At 60.2% G+C, this 23,194-nt stretch overlaps 2 protein-coding genes across 2 annotated transcripts; one reads left to right on the top strand and one right to left on the bottom strand.

Moving 5' to 3' along the window:
* The first annotated feature begins 558 nt into the window (after positions 1-558).
* SIPA1 (signal-induced proliferation-associated 1) lies at positions 559-10,565 on the top strand. The gene is made up of 16 exons (XM_054570868.1): positions 559-610; positions 2,895-3,668; positions 4,314-4,441; positions 4,527-4,703; positions 5,403-5,577; positions 6,292-6,395; positions 6,649-6,806; positions 6,892-7,501; positions 7,855-8,129; positions 8,829-9,047; positions 9,165-9,276; positions 9,372-9,480; positions 9,578-9,679; positions 9,770-9,824; positions 10,039-10,117; positions 10,211-10,565. Exons 2-16 carry the CDS (start codon positions 2,990-2,992, stop codon positions 10,337-10,339), a joined length of 3,111 nt encoding a protein of 1,036 aa, XP_054426843.1. The 5' UTR covers positions 559-610; positions 2,895-2,989; the 3' UTR covers positions 10,340-10,565.
* Positions 10,566-13,418: 2,853 nt separating this feature from the next.
* RELA (RELA proto-oncogene, NF-kB subunit) lies at positions 13,419-22,582 on the bottom strand. The gene is made up of 11 exons (XM_054570867.1): positions 22,285-22,582; positions 21,688-21,714; positions 21,435-21,586; positions 21,163-21,311; positions 20,228-20,319; positions 19,791-19,922; positions 18,380-18,484; positions 17,951-18,163; positions 15,744-15,824; positions 15,588-15,662; positions 13,419-14,826 (listed from the first exon to the last, which is right to left on the bottom strand). Exons 1-11 carry the CDS (start codon positions 22,289-22,291, stop codon positions 14,204-14,206), a joined length of 1,656 nt encoding a protein of 551 aa, XP_054426842.1. The 5' UTR covers positions 22,292-22,582; the 3' UTR covers positions 13,419-14,203.
* Between the last annotated feature and the right edge of the window lie 612 nt (positions 22,583-23,194).

The raw sequence follows: 23,194 nt of genomic DNA, 5'->3' as shown, positions 1-23,194 counted from the left end.
GGATGAGACGGTTACGATGGCCGTCAAGGTCAGACCGAGGTGGGGTTCAGGTACACCTGGGTCCCGCTCCTCGAAAGCCTATTTCCTTTTCAAGCCTTCATCTGAAATTGGTTTTGTTCAGTTTCTCACCTCTCTAACATTTGAAGACTTCCAGTTCCAGTGGCTGGCTCCAATTATCAGCCTTGACGTTGGCCAAGACCTTTCTCTGAGCTCAATTTCTCCAGCCATAAAGAAGATGGCACCTCTCTAAGGTGTTTTAAGAATAAATGAGCGTGTGTAGGCCATGCATGGTCAGCCTGCACACACTTAGCTAGTGCTTAGCAGCAGTCTCAGTTCCTGAGCACATGCTGCGTGTCCGGGGGAGCTAGACACTAGGTATCCTGCTCCAGCTCTCGTTCTGCGTCTTAGTCCTGGCGTGGTGGGGGTGGGGGGGAGGCTGCTGGCGGGAACTGGACAGTGGACAGCTCACTGCCGGCTGTGGCCCCGCCCTCGGTGTGGCCCCGCCCCTGGTGTGGGCCCGCCCCCCAGGCGGAGCCGCGGGGAGCGGTAGCTACTGAGCCAGCGGCGGGATACCAGCGCGGGAGGCGGCTGCGGGGCGGGAGCCCCAGAGGTACTGGCGGGCTCGGGGGAGCAGGGCACCCCAATTGGGCTGGACAACGGAGAACGTGGACTGGCATAAGCTCGGGTGGTGTGTGTGTGGGAGAGGTTCCTCGCAGCGTTCGCCGCCAGTACCTTCCCAGCCTCCCTCCCGGCTCCAGCTGTAGTCCGGAGTCGGCACATCTAGTCCCTTGCCCCAGGCCCCCACCCTGTCCTCCGCATGACTGCCCGACCCGGACCGTGTGGGAGCAAGTGGATGGGGCTGCCCCTGACGCTTCTCGGTGGCACTGGCGACTGCCCCAGCTGCTGGCTGTGTACAGGGCTCCCCCTGCTTGGGGGCTCCCCTTCTCCGTGGGCGGCCTTTGCACACTGCCCCCAGTCCAGGGCCAGGCCTGGGAGGAAACATCTGTCGCGCCCCCTGGCAGCAGAGATGGGGTCATGACCTCCAGATGTGCTGGGAAGCGTCCAACGCCGCCTCCTGGGGCAGTCAGGCTTTCCGGGTCTATGGGGGCGGGGCCAGGCCCCCCCCACTAGAGTGACACAGGCCGAGAGGAATGTCCCGGCCTCAATGGACCCTGTGTAAGGCTGCTGGGTGGGGGGCAGAGCCCAAAAACAGCCCCCAAGGCAGGGCCAGAGCCCGGCACTGGGCCAGAGTAAAAGCTGTGCACGTCCGCACACCCGGAGCTCAGCTCACACAAAGCAGGGGCCTTCACAGACCCCTCCTCATGTCCCCGCTCATCCCAACCACACACCACAGCTGAGGTCCAAGAGCTTGGCACATGGAGCCAGGGTCTACATCTGCCTCTGCACACTTAACACACAGCCAGCTTCACTCCCTTCGCCATCCATTCAATCTCCCCGCAGCGTTGAGAAGGAGCGGAAATGGTTAACCCCATTTTAGAGATGAGAGGACAGAGGCTCAGTCAGGGTCAGCATCAAAGCTTGTCCTCAGAGGAACGAGAGAGAGGCACACCAAGCTTTGAGGACCTACCCTTGCTTGGTTCTGGAACTTGAGCTGAGGGCTGCATGGAGCCCCTGCCCCCACTCCCTCCCAGCCCAGCCCCACACAAAGTTACTGGATGATGTACAAAGACCCACTAGTATGTGCCTGCACCCCTCGTGGCCAGCTCCACCCTGGGTTCACTTAGGGGTGGCTCCCCCGACGTTCTCACACCACCCTTCGCACCTGCCCCTGACCTCGACCTCAACACATTTCCGCACCGAGCAGGTCTGTGGAGCCCTGGGTGTCTCAGCAGCCTTACATCCTGTGAGGTCTTCAGCCTCAGCCCAGCCCCCGTCTGCCCACACCGGTTCGCACTGGGGCAGTAGTGGGAGGGCGCAGCGCTGTTTGGGCCCAGGAGACCGACGGACCCGGGCTTGGGTCAGCTCTGGCGAGAGCATCCCCTTATCTGCACCTCAGCTTGACTGTGTCGCGCGGGGCTCAGACCGCCCTGTCAGCATCAGCGAGGTCGGACAGGCAGCGACCCCCTCAGTTCCTAGTTCCAGCCGAGGGGCCTAGTCATTGTGACTCACTCCCCTACCTCCAGGCATGGCCACAGTAGCTTGCAAGAGGGTGAGCCAGGGCCTGTCCTTTAGGCCGGGGTGACCTGGGTCCCATGACTGAGCTGGTGTGACCCCACCACCTTCCTCAGGATGTGGGGCTGGGCAGGGGGCTGAGTCCAGAGTTGGGGCCACTTCCTGTGCCAAAGGAAGTCCCCTTGTCATTTCTGGTGTCCTGCCAGTGCCCCCTGGGAACTCCTGTGTCCTTGAGGTTTTGAGGCCGTGAGGGACAGGGCATTGATCCCTGGCCTCTGGGTGCTCACCTCCTCAGGGACCCCAGAGGAAGTGGGAGGGGCAGGGAGGAAGGTCTCTGGGGACAGGACGTCCTCCTTTTGTCAAGTGGGCAGGACCCAGACACCAGTGGCCCCATGGGTTTCCCGTCCCAGCCGAGACAAATCATCTGTCCAGCGAGGCCAGGCCTTGGTGGGGACCAGGCCAAACTGAAGGTATGTGAGTGGGAACTGGGGCCACTAGCAGCCCAAGGGCTGCCCCGGCTCCAGGTCCTCCGGGCCAGGGCCCCGACAGCCTAACCCCTGGTCCTGCCCAGCGCTTAGCTGGAGGAGGGGGCTGGAAACCTTAGCCCAAGGCAGACAAGGAAGTGGCCAGGAAAGCGGAAGCGGCTTTGATAGTCTCAGAGGGGACCGGAAGCCAACCCGAGTGGTGGTGGAAGACCGGGCTGGAAACCCGGGTTCCTGTTTTCTCCCCTGCCCCCTCTGAGCAGCCCCCTCCTCCCTCAGGGCAGGAACTGGCCTGGCGGCCGGGAACCAAGCGTCCACCGCCAGCGCCCGCCAGTGCAGCTGGGCCCCCGGAAAGCCAGGCCCACTGCACGCCCATGTTGGCCGGTGGCATTGGGAGCCCTCGGCGGGGCACGGCCCCTGCACCCACCGATGACCTCTTTGCCCGGAAGCTGCGCCAGCCAGCACGGCCCCCACTGACATCGCACACCTTCGAGCCGAGGCCATCCCCCACCCGGGGCCCACTCCTGCGGAGCGGCAGTGACGCAGGCGAGGCCCGGCCCGCCACGCCAGCCAGCCCCAGGGCCCGCGCCCACAGCCATGAGGAGGCCAGCCGGCCTGCTGCGGTCCCCACCGGACTCTTCGCTGACCCGCTGGCACTGCTGGGACTGCCCGCTGAGGAGCCCGAGCCCGCCTTCCCACCAGTGCCTGAGCCCCGCTGGTTCGCACACTATGACGTGCAGAGCCTGCTTTTTGACTGGGCCCCAAGGCCTCGGGGTACAGGGGGCCACACCGAAGCCAGCTCTGGGACCCTGGCCTCAGCTGGGGACCGGACTGCCAGCTCAGACCTGCTGCTTGAGGCACCTGGCTTTGTGAGCGAGCTCGGGGGCGAGGGAGAGCTGGGCCTGGGCGGACTGGTGTCCCCACCTGTGCCCCCTGCGCTGCCCAATGCAGCTGTGTCGGTCCTGGAGGAGCCACAGAACCGAACCTCAGCCTATAGCCTGGAGCACGCAGACCTGGGCGCTGGCTACTACCGCAAGTACTTCTACAACAAAGGTGAGGGGAGGCCTTTGGAAGGGGCGGAGATCCCTGTCCCCTGCAGTGCGTCCAGTAGGACTCCTGAGCTGTCCTTTCCCTGCAAGCCCATGGCTGTATGAAGGGTAGGCTTCTGCCACTGGGCCGAGGCTCTTCTGCTGGGCCCAGATTTAACCACCACCCTAAGCCCCACCCCAGCCTCCAGCCACAGCCAGGCAAGCCCCTCTGCCTCGCCCTCACACCCCTCTGGGCTGGGGAGGGACTTCCCATCTGCATTGCTGTGAGGTGAAAACAGGCCTGAAAACACTGACCCGGAACCTTGTTCTCATCAGTGTCCAGAAGGCAGGGCCCCAGGCATCCTGGAGAACATAGGCATGGTGGACAGGGTCGCGGCAAGTTTGAGAGTGGGAGCAGGCAGCCGTTGGCCCCCTGGATCTGAGGCTAGGTGTGAAACGGCCAGGTCGCCGCAGAGGGGGCGGGGCATAGGCCTGGGGTCTAGGAACAGGCACCCGGTTTTGTTAAAATGTGGGCGGGGCTTAGGAGGGGTGGGGCTTAGTCTGGAGTCTGCACTAGGTGAGGAGATGGGATCTAAGCAGGGATGTAGTGACGGGCGTGGTCCAGTGAGGGTGGGCGGGACTAGTCAACCGCTGCTTGGGGTCCCCCCAGAACACCAGAACTTCTTCGGCATGGACGAAGGGCTGGGTCCCGTGGCAGTGAGCCTTCGGCGCGAAGAGAAGGAGGGCAGCGGAGGAGGCACTCAGCACAGCTACCGTATCATCGTGCGGACCACGCAGGTGGGCCGGGGTCATGGGATCAGATCGCGGATTTTGTCCTCAATAACCTGTATGGATTCTAAGTGCCCCTACCTTCCCTCTTCAGCTCCGGACACTCCGTGGCACCATCTCGGAGGAGGCGCTGCCGCCAGGGCTCCCACGGGGCCTGTCCCCTAGGAAGCTTCTGGAGCACGTGGCACCCAGGCTGAGCCCGACCTGCCTGCGCCTGGGCTCAGCCTCACCGAAAGTGCCACGCACGCTGCTCACGCTGGACGAGCAAGTGGTGAGTGGCCGCAGTGCCCCAACCCCTGCTGCTAGGTCTGGTCTGCCCCAGTCCGCCCAGCTCCCAGACCCCTGGCCCTGACCCTAATCCTGGAGAGGACTGTGGCCCCCGGGGGAAGCTGGCTTTCAGAGAGAGGTTATCAGAGGTTACCTTGAGCTCTTCCTCTCAAAATAAAATCTAGACTTGCGGCACCCATATCGTCTGGGAGCTTGTTAAAAATACAGGTATTTGGCCTGGTCCCAGACCTGTTGAATGGGAGCCTGCACTTTAAGATTCGAGGGGTTTTGGAGGGAGCTGGGGTTTCGGAGCTGGAGGGGCGGGAGTGGGGCGGCAAGGGTTAGGGGAGATGAAGTTGAAGTGGGGACTGTGGGTATAGATGGGGTTAATATGAAGACGGGAGGCCAGAGCTGGAGGGGGGCAGGGCTTGTTTGCGTGGGATCACAGAGCCTTGAGCTGTGCAGCAAACCCCAGAGGGAAAGGAACCAGAAGCAGAGAATGAGCGGAGATGGTGTGGGGTTCAGGGCTTCCAGAGGCTGGGGTGGGGATGCCTGGGACTTGAGGGGTCAGGGGACAGGCTAGCTCTGAGAGGAGGATGACAGCACTAACATTTGTCGGGATCAAGCGCGCCGTGGTCAGGGCCCTTCCATGAACCACCTCCTCCGTGGCCACATGCGAACCAGCTCCCTCCCCGCCCCCCAGCTGAGCTTCCAGCGCAAGGTGGGCATCCTGTACTGCCGGGCGGGCCAGGGCTCGGAAGAGGAGATGTACAACAACCAGGAGGCAGGACCCGCCTTCATGCAGTTCCTCACCCTGCTGGGCGACGTGGTGCGGCTCAAAGGCTTTGAGAGCTACCGGGCCCAGCTGGACATCAAAAGTGAGGCCCAGGAGGCTGGGGGTTGAGGGACGGGGGCAGACCTGTGCTGAGGGGCCGGATGCCTTGGTGAGAACCAACTGTCTTGTCACTTCTCTGTCCCTGATTGTCCTAAGGTTGGGGCCAAGAGTGAAGAGTCTTTGGCTAGGCTGGGGACATGGGTCAGGGGCTGGAAAGGGCAAGCCATGGGCTGGAGGGAGGGGCTGGAATTGTCCCCAAGGCCTTGGTGCCCTACTGCCTAAGCTGGGACCAAGGGGGAGTTTGGGGGCACACCCCCTGCCCCGCATGACACACACACATTCTACCAGCTCAGCTTCCTGGGGGCCCCAGGGCTCCTGGGAGGCGTTTTTACTGAGCGCCTCCTGCCTGTCTTCCACTCTCCCGCAGTTCCACATGCTGGTTGGTACCTGGGCCAACATTTGTCCTCTCTAGCTCATCTGTCCTGCCTCCCACTAGCAGGCCATTTCTTATTTCTGTCTTCATTCTATTTCAACGCTCTCAACCTGACCCCAGGCTGGAGGCTGGAATCTGTGGGAGGGAGGGAGAAGGGAGCAGCCAAGGCTGAAAACCTCGTGGCCTGGGCATTGGCTGGTGGCCTGAAGGGGTTGTCCGCCTGCTGGGTGGGGGTGCGCAGGCCCCAGACTGCGGGCAGGTGTGGTAGGTTCAAGCCACCCAGGTTGCCTTTTCTCTCTCCGTGTCCCAACTCCCGGGCCACAGCGGATTCCACAGGCACGCACTCGCTCTACACCACGTACCAGGACCATGAGATCATGTTCCACGTGTCCACAATGCTGCCTTACACCCCCAATAACCAGCAGCAGGTGGGAGGCGGCTGGAATGGAGGTGGGGGTGGGCAGGGGCTTCTGGGGAACCTTGGAGGGGGGCTGTGGGGATGGCGGTATTTGAGCTTTGGCCCGAGTTCCCCAACAACCCTCCCAGCTGGTAACCCTCCTCAGAGACAACTACCCGGCGCAGGTGGCGAAGCCACTGGTGCCCAGGCTGTGCCCGGCTTGAATGGGGAGGGACTTGGGGGCAGACATGTCCCACTCACAGCGCCCACCATCTGACTCCTAGCTCCTGCGGAAGCGCCACATCGGCAACAACATTGTGACCGTCGTGTTCCAGGAACCGGGCAGCAAGCCCTTCTGCCCCACCACCATCCGCTCCCACTTTCAGCACGTGTTCCTGGTGGTGCGGGCACAAGCGCCCTGTACTCCGCACACTTCCTACAGGTGGGCGCCCCGGTGGTCCCAATTCTGCCACCGGCAAAACTTCCTGGATCCTTCCTGTTGCCCCTGACTATCTCCCTCCCCGTAGGGTGGCGGTGAGCCGCACCCAGGACACCCCAGCTTTTGGTCCGGCTCTACCCCCGGGAGGTGGCCCTTTCGCGGCCAACGCAGACTTTCGGGCCTTCCTGCTGGCCAAGGCACTCAATGGCGAGCAGGCAGCGGGCCACGCACGCCAGTTCCATGCCATGGCCACACGCACGCGTCAGCAGTACTTGGAGGACCTGGCCACCAACGAGGTGACCACCACGTCGCTGGACTCAGCTACGCGCTTTGGCCTGCCCTCCCTAGGCGGGAGGCGGCGAGCATCCCCTCGCAGCCCGGGAGCCGAGCTGCAGGCGGCTGGCGCGCTGGTGTGGGGAGTGCGCGCTGCACCCGGGGCGCGGGGCGCGGCAGGGGCCCAAGCGGGCAGCCCCGATGGTGACGGGGTGCCCTGCCTGCTGGGCATCTCTGCCGAGGCGCTGGTGCTGGTGGCGCCGCGCGACGGCCGTGTAGTCTTTAATTGTGCCTGTCGCGATGTGCTGGCCTGGACCTTCTCAGAGCAACAGCTTGACCTGTACCATGGCCGCGGGGAGGCGATCACCCTACGGTTCGACGGGCCCCCCGGGCAAGCCGTAGGCGAAGTCGTGGCGCGCCTGCAGGTGAGACCCAGGAGCAAGGGCACGGGCTGCCCGGGTCTCTGAGCGTGTGGGGAGCACAGCCTGCTTTGGAATCCCTCACTCCCGCCCTCTCTCCTGAGAAAGGGAGAGTCGAGGGGGTCAGACCCAGCCCGGGAGCTTGGCAAAGCTGGAACTGGGGGTCCTTGGGCAGGTGGCCCTAGTCTCCGAGCTACTGGGCTCTCATCTGCCAGGTGGCTAGTTAACGCTCTCCTAGGGGGGCAGTGCCGGGGTGGGGGGAAAGTCTGTGTGGCCTGGGACGAGGTCCCCGCGGTTGGCACTGGGCAGCCCCTCCCCAGGTCAGGGGTCAGCACCACTTACCCCTCACTCTGCCCCAGCTGGTGAGCCGTGGCTGTGAGACCCGGGAGCTGGTGCTGCCCCGTGACGGCCAAGGCCGCCTGGGCTTTGAAGTGGATGCCGAGGGCTTCATCACACACGTGGAGCGCTTCACGTTCGCCGAGACCACGGGGCTGCGGGCCGGGGCGCGCCTGCTGCGGGTGTGCGGCCAGACACTGCCCACACTTGGCCCTGAGGACACGGCGCGCCTGCTGCGCACTGCTTTCAAGGCCTGCGTCACCGTCCTGCCCCCAGACGAGAGCGGCCGGCCTCGCAGGTCAGGGCGCCAGGGTGGATGCAGACAGGTGGGAGGACCAGGCAGCTGGCCGCCGCGCAGTGCCTCCTGGGTCGCTCTTAACATTCTCAGGAATCCCAGGTGACGGCCTGTGTGTCTTGAGAGAATCCGCCTCTTCAGCCCTCTGAACGGCACTTTCTTCATGGGGAGAATGAAGCCAATCAGTAAACGAGTATAGCTGAGTTATCCTAAAACTTTATTTACAGACACTGCTATTTGAATTTTATATGGTTTTCACGTGTCATGAAATGTTCTTCTGATTTCTTTCTGCTATTTAAAAATGTAAAAAACATTCTTAGCCTTGCATTCGTATAAAAACAGGCACGTTTCAAAAAGAAAAGGCAGGGGCTGGGTTTGGTGCCCATGCAGGAGTTTTTGGACCTCTCTGCGAGGTGTTATTATTTACATTCTCACAGCGAGGCACGAGATCAGCACGATTATCCCCACCTCACAGACGGGGCAAAGGACCCTCGGAGTGCCTTGCCCAGGCCACACAGGCAGCACTGTGATTTGAACCCAGCTCTAGAACAATAGCCGGTCGCCAGGCACCCAGTTTTCAGTCTTAGGGCATTGCGGAGCTCTCCTGGAAGTGAGCCTCAGGGACAGCTGGGAGTGGGGCTGCTGAGGCAGGACGCGGGGGGCGGGACGTGCCTACCTGAAGCCACCCCCTCGTCCCCGCAGGAGCTTTTCGGAGCTGTATCGGCTGTCGCTGCAGGAGCCCAGCCGGCGGGGGGCCCCAGAGCCAGTGCAGGAGGAGGCCCCTGGCAGCGCCCTGATGCCCATCACCAAGCAGCTGCTGAGCATGTGCCTGAATGATGGCAGCAGCCCTCCAGGGCCCGGGGACCTGGCTGAAGAGAGGACTGAGTTCCTGCGCAGCCAGAGCTCGCCGTCACCCTGCAGGTGCACCCTCCTCCATGCCTCTCATCCAGCCTTGGGGGGCAGCGCAGGCAGGCGGGCCTCTGAAAGCAAGGGCCGTGGGAGCAGCTTCTAGTGCTGAGCTGTCCCTGCTCTCCCCAGCTCCCTGTCAGATGAGGCCCCAGTCCTGCCCAACACCACCCCGGACCTCCTCCTGGCCACCACGTCCAAGCCGCCAGCACCTAGTGCAGGCAGGGAGACGCCCCCGACCCAGGTGAGCAGAAGTAAGGCTCTGGAGCCCCACGAGCAGGGGTGGACACGGTGGGGCTGCTGGGCATCGCTGCCTCCGTGCCCATCTCTGCCCCTCAGGACGGGCCGGCCAGGCCCAGTGGTGGTGAGGACAGGGGTGACGCGGCCCCGGAGCTGAGGGCCTCCTTCCTGCCACGAACCTTGTCTCTTCGAAACTCCATCAGCAAAAGTGAGTCTGGAGGCATTGGAGTATAGGATAGACGGTGCGGGGTGGGGTGAGGGGCTGGCCAGGGCTTTCCTGGCTGAGCCCACCTCCTTGTGCCCAGTCATGTCGGAAGCGGGCAGCGAGACTCTGGAAGACGAGTGGCAGTCCATCTCGGAGATCGCCTCCACCTGCAACACCATCCTGGAGTCGCTGTCCCGGGAGGGTGAGGCCAAGAGAGCGCAGTGGGGAGGAGCCAGGGAGGAGCTCTTCCTTCTTTCACCAGCCTGCTCAGACGGTCCCTCTTTCCCCACAGGACAGCCCATCCCAGATGGTGGAGATGCCAAGGGAACCGCAAAATCTGATGCTGAGTAAGGCTCCCCACCTTGATCCAGCCCCTTCACCAGGCCCCGTAACTGCCGCCTGTGTCCCTCCTCTGGGGCTAAGCGCTGTCCCCGGGCTCTGATTTCACGTGCACTTGTGTGTGTGAGGGGGGCGGGCCCCTCCCATTCAGGAGGGTCTGGAGCCAGCTGTGGTGCTGCCCTCCGCCTCGGTGCCCCTGAGCCCTGGCCCCCATGTCCTCAGGCCAGAACCGGGGAGCCTGTCAGAGAAGGTCTCTCACCTGGAGTCCATGCTCAAGAAGCTGCAGGAGGACCTGCAGAAGGTGACAGGGAGGGCTGGGGTTTGTCGGGGAATCACAGGGCCGCCCCCAGAAAGGGACTGGCCATTCTGACTCCTGCTTCCTCCCCCGCCCCAGGAGAAGGCAGACAGAGCCGCCCTGGAGGAGGAGGTCCGGAACCTGCGGCTGCAGGCCCGATCCGAGGCTGCTGCCCGCCTGCTCCTGGCCCCCAGGCAGCTGGGCTCGCCCGCTGCTGACTTGACCTGAGCCACGGGGTCCAGCCTTAGACCCAACCGTGGACCTGCTCCAAACCGCCCAGGTCCTTCAGGGCCCCAGGGTGACACTGGGCCTTGGGCCCCCTCAGGAACTCTCCCTGCGCAGAGGCGCATCTGAGCACTGCCCCCACACCCCAGCCCGTTAATTGGTGGCAGGGTTGTCCCTACCCCATTCCTGTGTGTAAATATCCTGTGAAGAAAAGGGGACTTCAGGGAGTAAAGAAGCCACTGCTATTTGTGTTTGCATTTGATGTTCATGATATGCCAGTGTTTTGCCCCCAGAGGCCCCAGCCAAGATCCCAGGAGCGGTCAGAAAGGCAGGCCGTGGGGACATGGGCTTGGGTCGGGCTGGCACTCACTGAGGGGTTCTCTGGTGCTGGGTTACCCTTCGGCTTCCCTCCCACAAACATTTATTTGGTCTGTTGGGGGCATAGGGGCAGGCCCCTGTCCTGGAACCAAAACCGAGGGGCTGAGATCAGGGGCAGAGTGTGGATCTACAGGACAGGGAAGAGCTCGAGCGTAGGTGTCAAGGAGAGCTTGGGCCACTCCCCTCTCTGAAGGCCATCTCACCTTGCAAGGCCCTATCCCCCGGTGCAAGCCCCGCCTCTCCTCTCTGCAATCGCTGAGCCCCGAGCCTGGCACTCCCTCGTCCACAGGGCCAGGGCTTACAGGGCCCAATTCCAGAGGTGGTGGTGCCTGTGCCTCGGTTGCCTGGGGGGTGTTTCCATGTCCTGGAGGGAGTCAGCCCATGACCCCTCGTTCTTCACCAGGCCGGGCCCATTCCTATGAGTGCCATCGGCGGGTCCGAACTTGGATTCCATCTCAACCCTTTGTTTTCTGGATCTGAGGCCCCACCAGGGCACGGACTTGCCCAGTATCACATGCCTAGCCCCGCCCCTTCTGCTGGCCGGCTGAGGCGCACCCTGCTGAGGCCCGGGCTCTGGGTCCGGCCATTAACGTAGGCTTTGTCAGGATGAACCAGGCTTTGAGAAACAGCATCAGAAGATCAGGATTCATGGAGGAGGTAATGCGAGGGCTGAGTTTTGAAGACTGAGTCAGAGGTATCCCTGATAGGACCAGTCTGGGGGCTATTGGACTGGAGTCGGGCACACGCAGGGACCCAGGATCAAAGAGGCTGCAGCTGAATCAGAAAGGGCTGTGAAAGGTGACTCGGGACCCTAGACCAGCAGTTCCCGACATCGTTTAACTATTACCTGGTGTGGGCTGTCCTGAGCAGGCCTCCCGGGGCACTATGGAAGGCTCTGGCTGCTGTCCGAGTATCTGCAGGAAACTGGGATCTGGTCATGCTGTTGATAGATGTTCAAAGGGAGAGCAATGAGGTGCACTTTGGGTGTCGGAGCCCTTTGGCTACATGGAAACAAAGCCAAGGAGGAGGCTGTAGCAGCAGCCCCTGAGGAACATGGCGGCGGCGTAAGCCAGGCAGTAGGGGTGGAGATGGGGAGGAGGGGGAAGGCTTGCCAGGGCCTGGTCAGGGAGTGGACCTGGGGAGAAAGCGCAGCATCCGCAGTGGTAGCCGAGCTCCTGGCTGGAGCCCTTGGAGGAGGACCGGGCCATGGCTGAGATGGGGAGGGCAGGCTAGGGTCGGCTCTGGTCATTTGGAACGGGACTCGTTTGACAGCCCTTAATGACATCAGTACGAGATGTTCAGTGGACTGTCACGCAGAAGAGAGAGGCCTAGGTTAGAGATAAGGAATTGGGACTGGTGAGCCATGAACAGGATGAGGTCACTCAAAGAGTGTGGGAAGGACCGTTAGAGGGCTTCCGGGGGTCAAGGGAGGACACTGCAGGACAATGGGAATACCCAGAAGAGCGGAACTAGGCATGGCTGGAATACCCCTCTGTGCCTCAGGTTGGCAACATTTCGGGACGGCTCCGCCACCCACTTCCTCGGATTAGGAGCCTTCTCACCAGGTCAGGCCCCTCCTCGAGCTCGCCCCGGAGCCCTCAGTCCCGCAGCTCCATCAAGCTCCGCTGTTCCATCAAGTCTCATCTCACGGGCTGCCTGGCAGGTTCGCCCAGGTCCTGACCTGGTCATCACGATCGGGCTCCGCCCCTCGCGGAAGTTGCAGCTGGGGCTGGCCCTAGCAGCCCAGCGTTTCAGGCTCCGCCCCGGCCCCGCCCCGACCCCGCCCCTGACCAAAGACGAGGTAGCCGGGGCGAGTTCCCCGCTACAGCCATTTGCCAGTTCCGCAGCTTCCCGCAGTCCTTTGGCCTGTTCCCCTGCAGGCACTGCCCATCGAGTGTGCACTCAGGGCCGATTGTTCTCATGGGACTCTCCAGCTGTCGAAGCACGTCCCACTGGTAACTTGCTTGCCCTTGCCCTCACCCTTCCGCCACAGTGCAAAGCCCGGAACACAGAAGTCATGCGCTTCAGGGCAGGGGTTTTCCCGGAGCACAGTACCTGGTTCCCCGATGCAGAATACTATCTGTGCACATGCGCATTCGAAAAGGCAGGGCCTAGCGGGCAAAGCCTTGCGCTGACCCTGCTTTACTGCGCATGCGTAACGCTAAAACGGAAGTACCTCTCCTCTAGTCCTTTAGGTTAGTTTGGTTTTGTTTGAGTCTCCTGGAGCTGCAGATTAGATTCCTTGTCTTTGGTTTTACCAGAACAGGATATCAAACCATACTTTACCCGGTATTTCCCCAACAGATACACTCTCTCCCTTGATAACCCAAAAGATTATGTCCAAACCTCTTAGGCCCAGCGACCTTGATTTTTCACAGCCTGGCCCCACTGAACCTTTCCAACATCATTTTCTTACCCTGCTCGCCTACAAATGCTGGCTATCCCCTTTGATAACCACCTTCTTACGTTGATCTACGGGCTGAAGCTCCCCACTGCTAATGGGTCCTACTGGGCTTCCACTGCACTGGGAACTCCACCCACCTGAGCCTACTATCACCCACTGGATGGTGACTGGGGGTTTTCAAGGGCACCCTCTGAATGCAAGCTCCCAGGCGACAGTGTAAACACTCACCCAAGTCTGTATCACCAATGCCCAACCTGATAGGACCAACAAGGAGTGTGATGAAAGAAGGTAGATCTCTGGTAGGCTTGGCAACAAATTTATTAGTTTGGAATAGAAAGAGCAAGAGTCCAACTGCTTTGATTCATCACTAAAAACAGCTGCTTGACTGGAGAGCTGCCAGCCTGCCCTCCCCTGACTCTCCAAACAACTCACCCTATTAAGGCACTTGTAAAAAGGGGGAGCAGCGTCCCTGGATCACGGAGAGGGCCAGAGCTGTCCCACCAGTCTTTTCAGCCACAGCTGGGCAAGGAAAGAGCTGGCAGAGATCTCAGCAGAGCAGGAAGTCCAGCCCTTCAAATGCTGGTGTTAGGCACAAGAACAATGCCAGCACCATGGAAGAGCTGGTAACAGGGGCATTATTCTGGCTCAAGTGTAAGTGAATCCATGATTTGAGGAAGACACTTGATAGTAAGGCTTCGCGGCCTCCAAGGCCACAGTTCCAGGCTGACCGTCTCTCTCTAAGAGAGTACGAGGAGCTGGAGGGTGGGGGCGGGGGACCCCAGAATTCCCTATAGAAAGAAGGGAGCTGAACATCAGGATAGGGAAAGGAAGAGTTTGACTCCTCCCAGCTTTCCCATTTCCAGAAAAGTTAATGCTTATACTTAAGCACCTCCATGATGAGAGAGCGAGAGAGAGACTGCCAATAAAAGAATAAAAGGCACCCCCCCCCCCACCACTAAGACATCACCCAGAGAAGTTGAGGACAGCTGGAGCACACATCCCCCAATTCCGTGCTTGCTTGCTTTGGGAGGGCTTCAATCAATCTCCTGCAACCCAGTGCTCTGGGAAGGGCAGGTGTCACCTCCTTAGGAGCTGATCTGACTCAGAAGGGCTGACAAGTCCATGTCTGCGATGGAGGTGAAGTCTTCATCCCCTGAGAGGAGGCCGTTGGGGAGCCCAGAGGCCCCCAGGGGAACGGGAGCTGGGTCAGGGGGCCTCTGGGACCCTGTCACCAGGCGTGTTATAGCCTCAGGGTACTCCATCAGCATGGGCTCTGCTGTGTGTGGGGCCACAGATACACCCTGGTTCAGCAGCTGCTGAAACTCCGAGTTGTCTACGGATGCCAGGTCCGTGAACACGGCTGGGTCAGTGCTGCTGCCCAGCAGGGACCCCAGGTCTTCATCGGCATCGAACTGTAGCTGTAGCAGTGCCTCTGTCAGTGTCCCTTCCCCTGCCTGGGTGGGCTCGGGGGCAGGCGGGGCCACAGCCTGAGCGAGGCTGGAGGCCAGGACTGGGGCAGGGGCCGGGGCCTGAGCCAGGCTTGATGCCAGGGCTGCGGCAGAGGCTGGGGCCTGAGCCAGGACTGGGGCGGGGGCCGGGGCCATGGCAGAGGTCTGGTTTGGGATCTGCCCAGAAGAAAAGACCATAGGGGGAAACTCCTCAAAGTTGATGGTGCTGAGGGAGTGCTGAAAGGGATAGGGCTGGGGAGCTGGAAGAGAAACAGGGAGACGGGTCAGAGGAAGCCTGAGACCCACCCCGCCCTCTGCACCCCAGCCTGCCAACAACGCACGGGGTCGGCGCCTCCCAGCACCCTTTACCCAGTCCGACCCAGCCTGCAGGCTCCCGTTCAGGCCTCCCCGCCTTGGAGCCCTCCCTGTCTACTCGAGCCCAGAAAGCTCTCCCAGCCTTCCCCTCCCAGAGGAAGGGATGCTTTCAGAGATCAGCTAGTAAAATGTCATCTTACAGCTACAAAACTAAGCCCTGAGGGCCCAAGGATTAGGTATCCAGTGAGTGTAGCCTAAAGCAGGGCACTTTGTCTCACGTCTGAGCCACACACCAGCATATACATTTTGCTACTTAAGACGTGATTTGTTTTGTTTCCCTAATGTGACCAAGCTGAGGGCAGAGACTCCACTTTCTAACTCTGTATCCCTAGGTGTCCAATATGGGGTGTTTACTGGCACAGTGGCTCTATGACGTCAGTGTGCGTTAGTGTCCCCAGGAAGTAGCTGGTTCCTGGGCCGCACTCCCGAAGCTTCTGATTCCATAGATCTACAATGGGGCCCCGCAATCCGCAGTCACCCCTTTCCAGATGGCTGGGGCAACAGGTAATTAGGCCTCATGCCCTGAGAAACGTGAGGCTGACACAGAACAAGCTGCAGACACCTGCTGATGAGGCCGACCACTCGCTCCCCTCGAGAGGGCGTAGAAGCCACAAGCGGAGAGGACATGGGCCTGCAGCCCCATTACCTGGCTTGGGGATGGAAGCTGAGCTGCGGGAAGGCACGGCAATGCGCCGGGGCGGAGGTCGGGGGTCGGTGGGGCCTGTGGAACAAGGCTAGGTCAGTTCCTCGCCCTGAGGGTCTCCCTTCTCTGTCTTCTAATTCTCCCCACTGCCCTTCTCACCATTGAAAGGACTCTTCTTCATGATGCTCTTGAAGGTCTCATAGGTCCTTTTGCGCTTCTCCTCAATCCGGTGACGATCATCTGGGAAAGCATCAGGGAGAAGTGAGTCTTGCTTTTCTCAACTGGACCCCCAAGCTCTCAAAGGGCCCTCAGCAGGAAGGTGATGAGCCAAATTTTTCTAAGGCCCTTTCTCCAAACCTTCCCCGTCAATGAGAATAGCGGCGTGACACTGAGCAGCTCTAAGAGTCCCTCAGCTTTCTGAGAAGGCCTCCGTTGCCTGGGTCTGCCTCTCTGAAGGCCTCCAAGCAAAGGGACCACGCTCTGTGGGAACTGGAGCCCCCCGGGGGCCCTGGCCTCAGCTTATTCCCTCACTCGCACTGCTCACGTCCTGGCTCATCTTTGGCGTCGAGCCAAGCTCGGCGGTGGCCTCTCTGTGCTCTGGGGCAGTTGAGGCAGGATGGGCTTGTGTAAGGCTCCCACAGAGACTTATTCTTATCTCTGATGGTTCGATAGTTCAGCCTGGAGCTTCAGAACTAACTACCGCAGCACCGGGGAAACTCTGAAGTCCTCAATGCCATCAGTCCAAAGCCAGCCGCAGCCTCTTTCCTCAAAAACATGGTTCTGTTTCCTCCTGTTTTCTTCACCACCTGTCCGCCCTGTCACCAAAGCTAGAAACCCTGGAGTCATCCTCAGCATCTTCCTCTCCCTCCCACCATCCGCTAACGCATCATACTGACCAACCACCTACTATGTACCAGGCTCCGTCCTGGCCACTGGGGGACATAGCCCTGAGTAAGCAGACAAGGTTCCTGTTCCCAAGAGCTGACATCCTAGTGACAGGGACACAACCATATACAAATGATAAAAGCGCTAAGGAAGAGACCCGTGGTGACGTTAACAGTGCTGAAGTGACACCAGGAAGTCTAGCTGAGAGGCCAAGAAAGCACCGGTGTGAGCCCACCACATGAAGACCTGGGGGTCAAGTATTTCAAGGAGAGGTAAGAGCTGGAACATGGGTCCTGAGCTTGGTGTGCGAGACACGAAAAGGCCTGCAGGGCTGAAAGGTAACCGAGGAGGACAGCAGCGTATGACACGGTCCCTCTTTGCCATTCCTTCTGCGAGGTTCAGGCCCCACCTTCTCTTCCTGGGCCACTGGGACATATTCCAGCATGGCCTTCCCCCTCCAGTCTCTGCCTCTCAGACCCTCTACTCACTGTCACCAGAGTGGACCTCCAGATCTGTTCGTGTCACTTCTCTGCTCCTAAAGCTTCGTGGCTGCCCGCTGCCCACTGCCTTCTGGATGAAACCCTGGACGCACGCCTTAAGCCCGATGCCCAAGGCTCTCCTGCCCGGGCCTGCTCCCTGCCCACGCCACCTCCCACCACAAAGCTGGCGCAACACACCTGCGCGCTCCCACACCCCGGCCCTTCCAGAGCCGGTCCACCTGCCTGGAAATGTGCTTTTGTCCAATTTAAATGCCACTTCCTCCCTGTGGCTGCCTCCAGCTCCCACAGCGCTTTGCACACACCTCCCTCCGTTTCACGTCACTCTGACTTAATGATTTGTTTTTGCATGTGTCTTCCTCATGTGACTGAACTTCTGAAGGGCAGGGAACACGTCTTATTCGTGCTGGTATTCGCAATACCCGGCACGGGCCTTGGCGCCAAGTGGGCACTCAGTAATTACTGGTGGAATGAACGGACGGCTGGTTTGGGGCTGCTTTCCAAACCGTGTCAGACTGCCCCGGGGCAGAGGGCGCTCTCCGGCAAGATGACACGCACCGGACAGAGGGTCATGCTGGCTGTTCCTTCTGCGGTCAGATGCCCAAAAGCCTTGGCCAAACCATGGCTGTGCGACAGTGACAAGAGACACACAGTGTGGCAACAGTACCCTGGAGCCAGACAGCCTCAATTAAAATGTTGGCTCTGACTCTCCACCTATGCGATCTCAGGTGACTTAGATGCTATCTGCTACTTCAAAAGGTTTGTAAAAGAGTAAAATCAGGTAATTCAGGGACATGCTTGAAATACAGGCACGCATGTGATAAAAGCTCAGTAAGTCTTGGGTATGGTTCTTATTCCGTGAGGCAGAAGAGCCTCCACACTGTGGAGAGTCCGCCCAGCTTCAGCTTCTGACCCTCAGCTACGGCCCCGGACGACCAGGCCAGCCTCATGCTAGGGCGGCACGTGCTCTCCCCCGCCGAGTACCTGTGTCTGGCAAGTACTGGAACTCCATGGGCTCGCTGAGCTCCCTGTCTGAAGGCCGCCGCAGGTGCATGGAGACACGCACGGGGGCCTGCAGGCTGGGGTCAGCATAGGGAGGCGTCCGGAACACAATGGCCACTTGTCGGTGTACATCGGCTTGCGAAAAGGAGCCTCGGGCCTCCCAGCCTGGTCCCGTGAAATACACTTCAATGTCCTCTGCAGGAGACGGAATGGCGGTGTGGGCCGGTGCACGAGCTCGCCCACAGCCAGCCACCCGCCCCTGTCCATACTCGTCTCCCAAGATACGTCACAGTGCTGCCCCCAAGGTGCTGGGAGGCGTGTTTAAAGCCAGTTGCCTGACACTTGCCATCTCTGCTCCGCCTTGTCCCTTCCCTCCCGCTCCAGAGCCCAGCCCTGCTTCCTGATACATACCTTTCTGCACTTTGTCACACAGCAGGAAGATCTCATCCCCACCGAGGCAGCTCCCGGAGTTTCGGTTCACCCGGCAGATCTTGAGCTCTGCAGTGTTGGGGGCGCCTGCAGGTGTGGGGATAAGGAAGGCAGCCCTGAACCACCAGAGGTCCCCAGGCCTGGCCTGTAGGCGATATGACATCCTGGTCGCTCCAGTCAAGATCTTCCGGAGCCTGCCCAGACAGGTGTGGCTCAGGTGGTTGGGCATCATTGTGCAAAGAGAAAAGGTCACCAGTTCAATCCCCGGTGGGGGCACAAGCCTGGGTTGTGGCCTGGTCGCCGGTCAGGGTGCGCATGGGAAGCAACTGATTGATGTTTCTCCTGTACATTCATGTTTCTCTCCCTCTCCCTCTCTCTAAAAACAAATAAAATCTTTAAAAAAAATTATTTTTCTTCTTTCTTCTTTAAAGAAAACAATGTTTTGTTTTGTTTTTAAAGATTTTTTTTTTAAAGAGAGAAGGGAGAAAGGGCGGGAGAGAAACATCAGTTGGTCCTCTCTTGCACGCCCCCAACCGGGAACCAGGCCAACAACCCAGGCCTGTGCCCTAACTGGGAATTAAACTGGCAACCCTGCCGTTTACAGGCTCAGTCCACTGAGCCACACCAGCCAGGGCAAGACAGGAATTCTTACTTTAAAAAAATCAATAAATAAAGCAATATCCATAGCTTGCGAACTATACCTTCACAGCCAAGGCTCAATCCCTCACCCCAATCAACTCAGCAATTATTTATCTACCAGCCCCTACTACATTCCCAGCCCTGTTCCAGGCACGGAGAATGCAACAACCCACAAACCCTAAACACTCCTGCCCGCATGGAGCTCACAGTCCAGTGGGAACCAGTCTGGCCATACCTCTTTTCTCCAGACCCAAGCAGTCTTCAAGGCCCAGTTTATTACGCCCACCTTGGCAATGAACCCTTCCCTCCTGACCTGTTCATTCTAGTTTCCTGTCCTTTGAGCTTAGGGCCCTTTTTAATTCATTCATTCTGCTGGTTACTTAATTTAAGACTGCAGTTGGTCAGTGTTGGCCCAATTCATCTGTGAACTTCCTGGGAGCTTTCATCACTGAATTATTACTTTCTAACATCGTCTTGTTCCTGAGAGTTCATTTCCTGGAGTTATTAATAAAGTTCTGGGCACACCAGCTCCCATCACACACTGGAAACGCCTGTCTTCCGTCTGACGCCCCGCTGGCCTGGAAGCTTTGCGAGGGCAACTGAGTCTTCTTTGCCTCGTCTCCCAGGCCAGCGGAGCTGGACACCGAAGGGATGGCAAAGATGCCAGGTAACTAAACAAAGCCAAAGGCCTCTCATAGGCCATGCCCACCCAGTTCCCTTCTCCTTACGGGCCTATCCCTCCCTGGCCACTCACGGTTGTCAAAGATGGGATGAGAGAGGACAGGTGACAGGCGGAGGGGCCTGCCTGACGGGTCCCGCACTGTCACCTGGAAGCAGAGCCGCACCGCATTCAAGTCATAGTCTCCGCGCTGCTCTTCTATGGGAACTGCCAGAAAGACAGACAGTCAGGAGAGCCAGGGCAGGGAGCTCGGGGCTGGAAGGGCTGTCTGAGGGTGTGTGAAACAGGAGGAGTCCTAGAGGAAGAAGAGAAGGTTCTAGACCCATCACTGACCTGTGTGACCCTGGATGCCATGTCCCCTCTCTGGGTCTCAGTGTCCCCAGTGGTAAAAAGGGAGTGTACTGAATGGCCAGCAAGATTCCATCTGTATTGTGAGTCTTGGCCAGTGAGGGAGAGATGCAGGGGAGGTGGCCTCGGAAGGGCGACAGAGGTCATCGCCCCTAGGCCCTCACCTTGGAAGGGGTTGTTGTTGGTCTGTATGCGCTGACTGATGGCCTGCTCCAGGTCCCGCTTCTTCACGCACTGGATCCCCAGGTTCTGGAAGCTGAGTTCCCCCGGCATTGGTCACACTGTCTCCAGTAGAGCCCGGGCCCTCCTGCCTTGCCCAGCCCACCCCTTCCTCCCCTCCCCTTGCCAGACCACCGCTCCCTGCTTAACCCTCCCGCATGGCCTCCCAGTGTGCTGCAATGGAACCCACTCCTTGCTCTGGCCAGCCAGACCCTTTGCCCTGTGACCCGCCCTAGCCACCATCCCTGCCAGCTCCCACCCTCAGTCCCAGGGGCTTCTCTTCTGGTCTCCACACATGCCACACTCACTCCCACTTCTAGGCCTTTGCACGTGTTCATTCTGCTTGCAGTGTTTTCTCCGTGCCTTCCTGCGCTTCCTCGCCATTCATCTTACCTGGGAAAAGCCCTCCTGGGCCTCCCGGCTCAAAGGAACGAGAACGGCTCCCTGGCCTCCCCAACTGTGGGATGTTCCTCTTACTATTGTTTTTATTTTCATCATTAAGTTACTCTTGAACAGTATTTTATTTCTTTAGCTATACATTTATTTACAGCCTGTCTCTGTCAGCTGGCATTAGCTCCAGGGGAGGCTGCTGGTTCTGTGGTTTTCTTCCTCACTACAAGAGACGTTACACTGAGGGACTCGCTGTTCCAGCTACACTACGGGGCTGGGGGCTCAGAGGTCATTAGGGACCCATCCCCCTCCCATGGAGCTGGTAACTGCTTGAGAGAGTAGATGCGTAAACAGATCATGTCAAGACAAAGGAAATCTGCTTGCAGAGCTGGGGGGAGAGCAAGCAGTGGATTCTGCCCTCTGTCCAGAAAGTAACACTGTAACGGTGACACGGCAGGCCCAAAGCCCTGCCAGCCCACGGGCAGCTGACCTGTGGATGCAGCGGTCTGGGCAGAGCTCAGCCTCGTAGTAGCCATCCCGGCAGTCTTTCCCTACGAGCTCGTGGGGGTGAGGCCGGTGTGGGGGGTCCTTGGTGACCAGGGAGATGCGCACCGTCCCTGGCCCCGTGTAGCCATTGATCTGTCCAAAGTACAGAAAGCACCTTGGAGGCTCAGGAATTCCAGAACCCACTCCCAGACACAGATTTCAAGGGGGTCTAGAGGCAAGCTCGCTGGGGATCCACGGTTCCCCGCCCCTGCTGACCTTAATGGTAGGGTGGGTCTTGGTGGTATCTGTGCTCCTCTCGCCTGGAATGCTGCCCGCTGAGCGGCCCTCGCACTTGTAGCGGAAGCGCATGCCCCGCTGTTTGGGCTGCTCGATGATCTCCACATAGGGGCCCGAGGCCTGGGCTGGCTCTGCGGAGACACCAGCCAGCCAGCCTCCGTCAGGCGGCCGCCCCCACTGCACCTACCCGGGGGGCCCTTCCAGAAGGGCTGAGCAAGGATCGTCCACTTACCGGAGGGGAAGATGAGGGGGAACAGATCTGAAAGAGGAGGGAGAAAGGGTCAGCACAAGCCCACTTCCTGTCTTCAGCAGGAAGGGCCTCCCAGGGAAACTGAGTCAGGGCCTGCTTCCCTAGAAGCTGTGGTGAAACTAAGGGGTGGAAGTAAAAAGAGCCAGAAACGCCTGTTTCCTGAGCGGACACTGAGTACGGCGTTCTCCTTTACTGGGGGAAACTGAGTCAGGGCCTTTTCAACTTTCATAAGGAGAACTATGGGACGGCACTCCCCACTTGGGATCCTCAAAGGAAACTGAGGCAGATGCATTCTCCCCTAACAAGGACACTAAGTCGGAACTGGCCCCATAAGCCCCAGGAGGAAACTGAGTCAAAGCTCATTTCCCCCACCCCCACCTACTCGGTCAAGGCCCCATCCTCCCAGAGGGGAAAGTGAGTCAGACCCCACAACACCGGCCCCGCCCCGCGCCACCATCCGGCCGGCCGCTCCCTGCACAGCGCCCATCGGCGGAGGAAGGGGCGGAAGGCGCGGAGGCTCCCGCCGCGGTCCCCGCGGCCTCGGCCCTGCCACCCCCCGGGGACAGAGAGCGCCCTCACCGTCCATGGCCGGGGTCCCGGGGTCCCGGGGGCGGGGCCGGGGTCGCAGCTGGGCCCGCCGCGAAGGCTACAGCCGAGCCATTCGCCAGAGGCGGAAATGTGCCGCGCGCGCCCACTGCAGCGTCACTGCCGGGAATCGGCCGCGCCTGCGCGCTGCGCCGCCGCCGCCGCCGCCACCTCCCCTCGCGGGACTGGTAACCAGTGCGCGCCGAGCACTGGGAGGCCGCTAGTACGCCGTCGCCGGAGCCCGGGTGCAAGTGCGCGCCGTACCGGGGATCGAGAGGCTTCTCGTCCGGAGGCCGCTGGCGGGGCGGCCGGGTTCCGTTCGCCCCTCGATCTGGGCCCCGCCTGGAGGGCGGGCCCGGCGATTACTCACAATGTTTTTAGGGGATTTCGGGGGCCCCTCCTGCGGATCGGAGGAGTTTGATGATGTCACCCGGGCCAGGTCTGGAGCAAAGCCAGGGCTGCAGGGAAAGGCCCAGTGGCTGAACTCCACAGGGTTACACAATCGCTAAATGGTGTCTCTTTGTGGTTGTCGCCGCAGGAACACTTTTTGATTCCCCATCCTTTCCAATCTGGATGCAGCAGGGCGTGGGGGAGCGCCCGGACCTCTCCACCTGGCCGTGCTTAAATAGTGGGCTACGCGGAGCTTCCTGCACGTGAGAGGCCACCGAAGCTCAGCGCCGCGTCCGCTGCCGAGGGCTCGTCGCCTCTGCGGCTCAAGCACAGACTTTAGGTGCACCACACTGCCAGTCCTCGGGGGGCAGTGGGTGCGCAGAGGCACCCAGGGGATATCACCGTAGCCTCGTCTCTGCAGCCAGACGCCTGAGTCTTAGAAAGTACGGGATCCCCAGTGGCCGCTTGACACGCAGTGTCACGCCACCGCTGCTTGTTCCCCCTAGGGGTCTCC

The sequence above is a fragment of the Pteronotus mesoamericanus genome, unplaced genomic scaffold, assembly GCF_021234165.1.
Source record: "Pteronotus mesoamericanus isolate MK-2021 breed Mesoamerican mustached bat unplaced genomic scaffold, CSHL_Meso_final contig_214, whole genome shotgun sequence".
Lineage (NCBI taxonomy): Eukaryota > Metazoa > Chordata > Mammalia > Chiroptera > Mormoopidae > Pteronotus > Pteronotus mesoamericanus.
Note: the sequence above shows the minus strand (reverse complement) of the source record. Positions and strands in the feature narration are given on the sequence as shown.

What these genes read in the sequence shown, in the direction of transcription:
- RELA (XM_054570867.1), bottom strand. An exon ending in CCCCCTCATCTTCCCCTCCG is followed by an intron (nt 21,587 to 21,687) that starts GTAAGTGGACGA and finishes GTGTCTCCGCAG; the next exon opens with AGCCAGCCCAGGCCTCGGGC. An exon ending in AGCTTCCATCCCCAAGCCAG is followed by an intron (nt 14,827 to 15,587) that starts GTAATGGGGCTG and finishes TTTCTCTTCCAG; the next exon opens with CTCCCCAGCCCTATCCCTTT.
- SIPA1 (XM_054570868.1), top strand. Translation starts at nt 2,990, where the DNA reads ATGTTGGCCGGTGGCATTGGGAGCCCTCGGCGGGGCACGGCCCCTGCA. An exon ending in GAGAGCGGCCGGCCTCGCAG is followed by an intron (nt 8,130 to 8,828) that starts GTCAGGGCGCCA and finishes TCGTCCCCGCAG; the next exon opens with GAGCTTTTCGGAGCTGTATC. An exon ending in ACCGCAAAATCTGATGCTGA is followed by an intron (nt 9,825 to 10,038) that starts GTAAGGCTCCCC and finishes CCATGTCCTCAG; the next exon opens with GCCAGAACCGGGGAGCCTGT.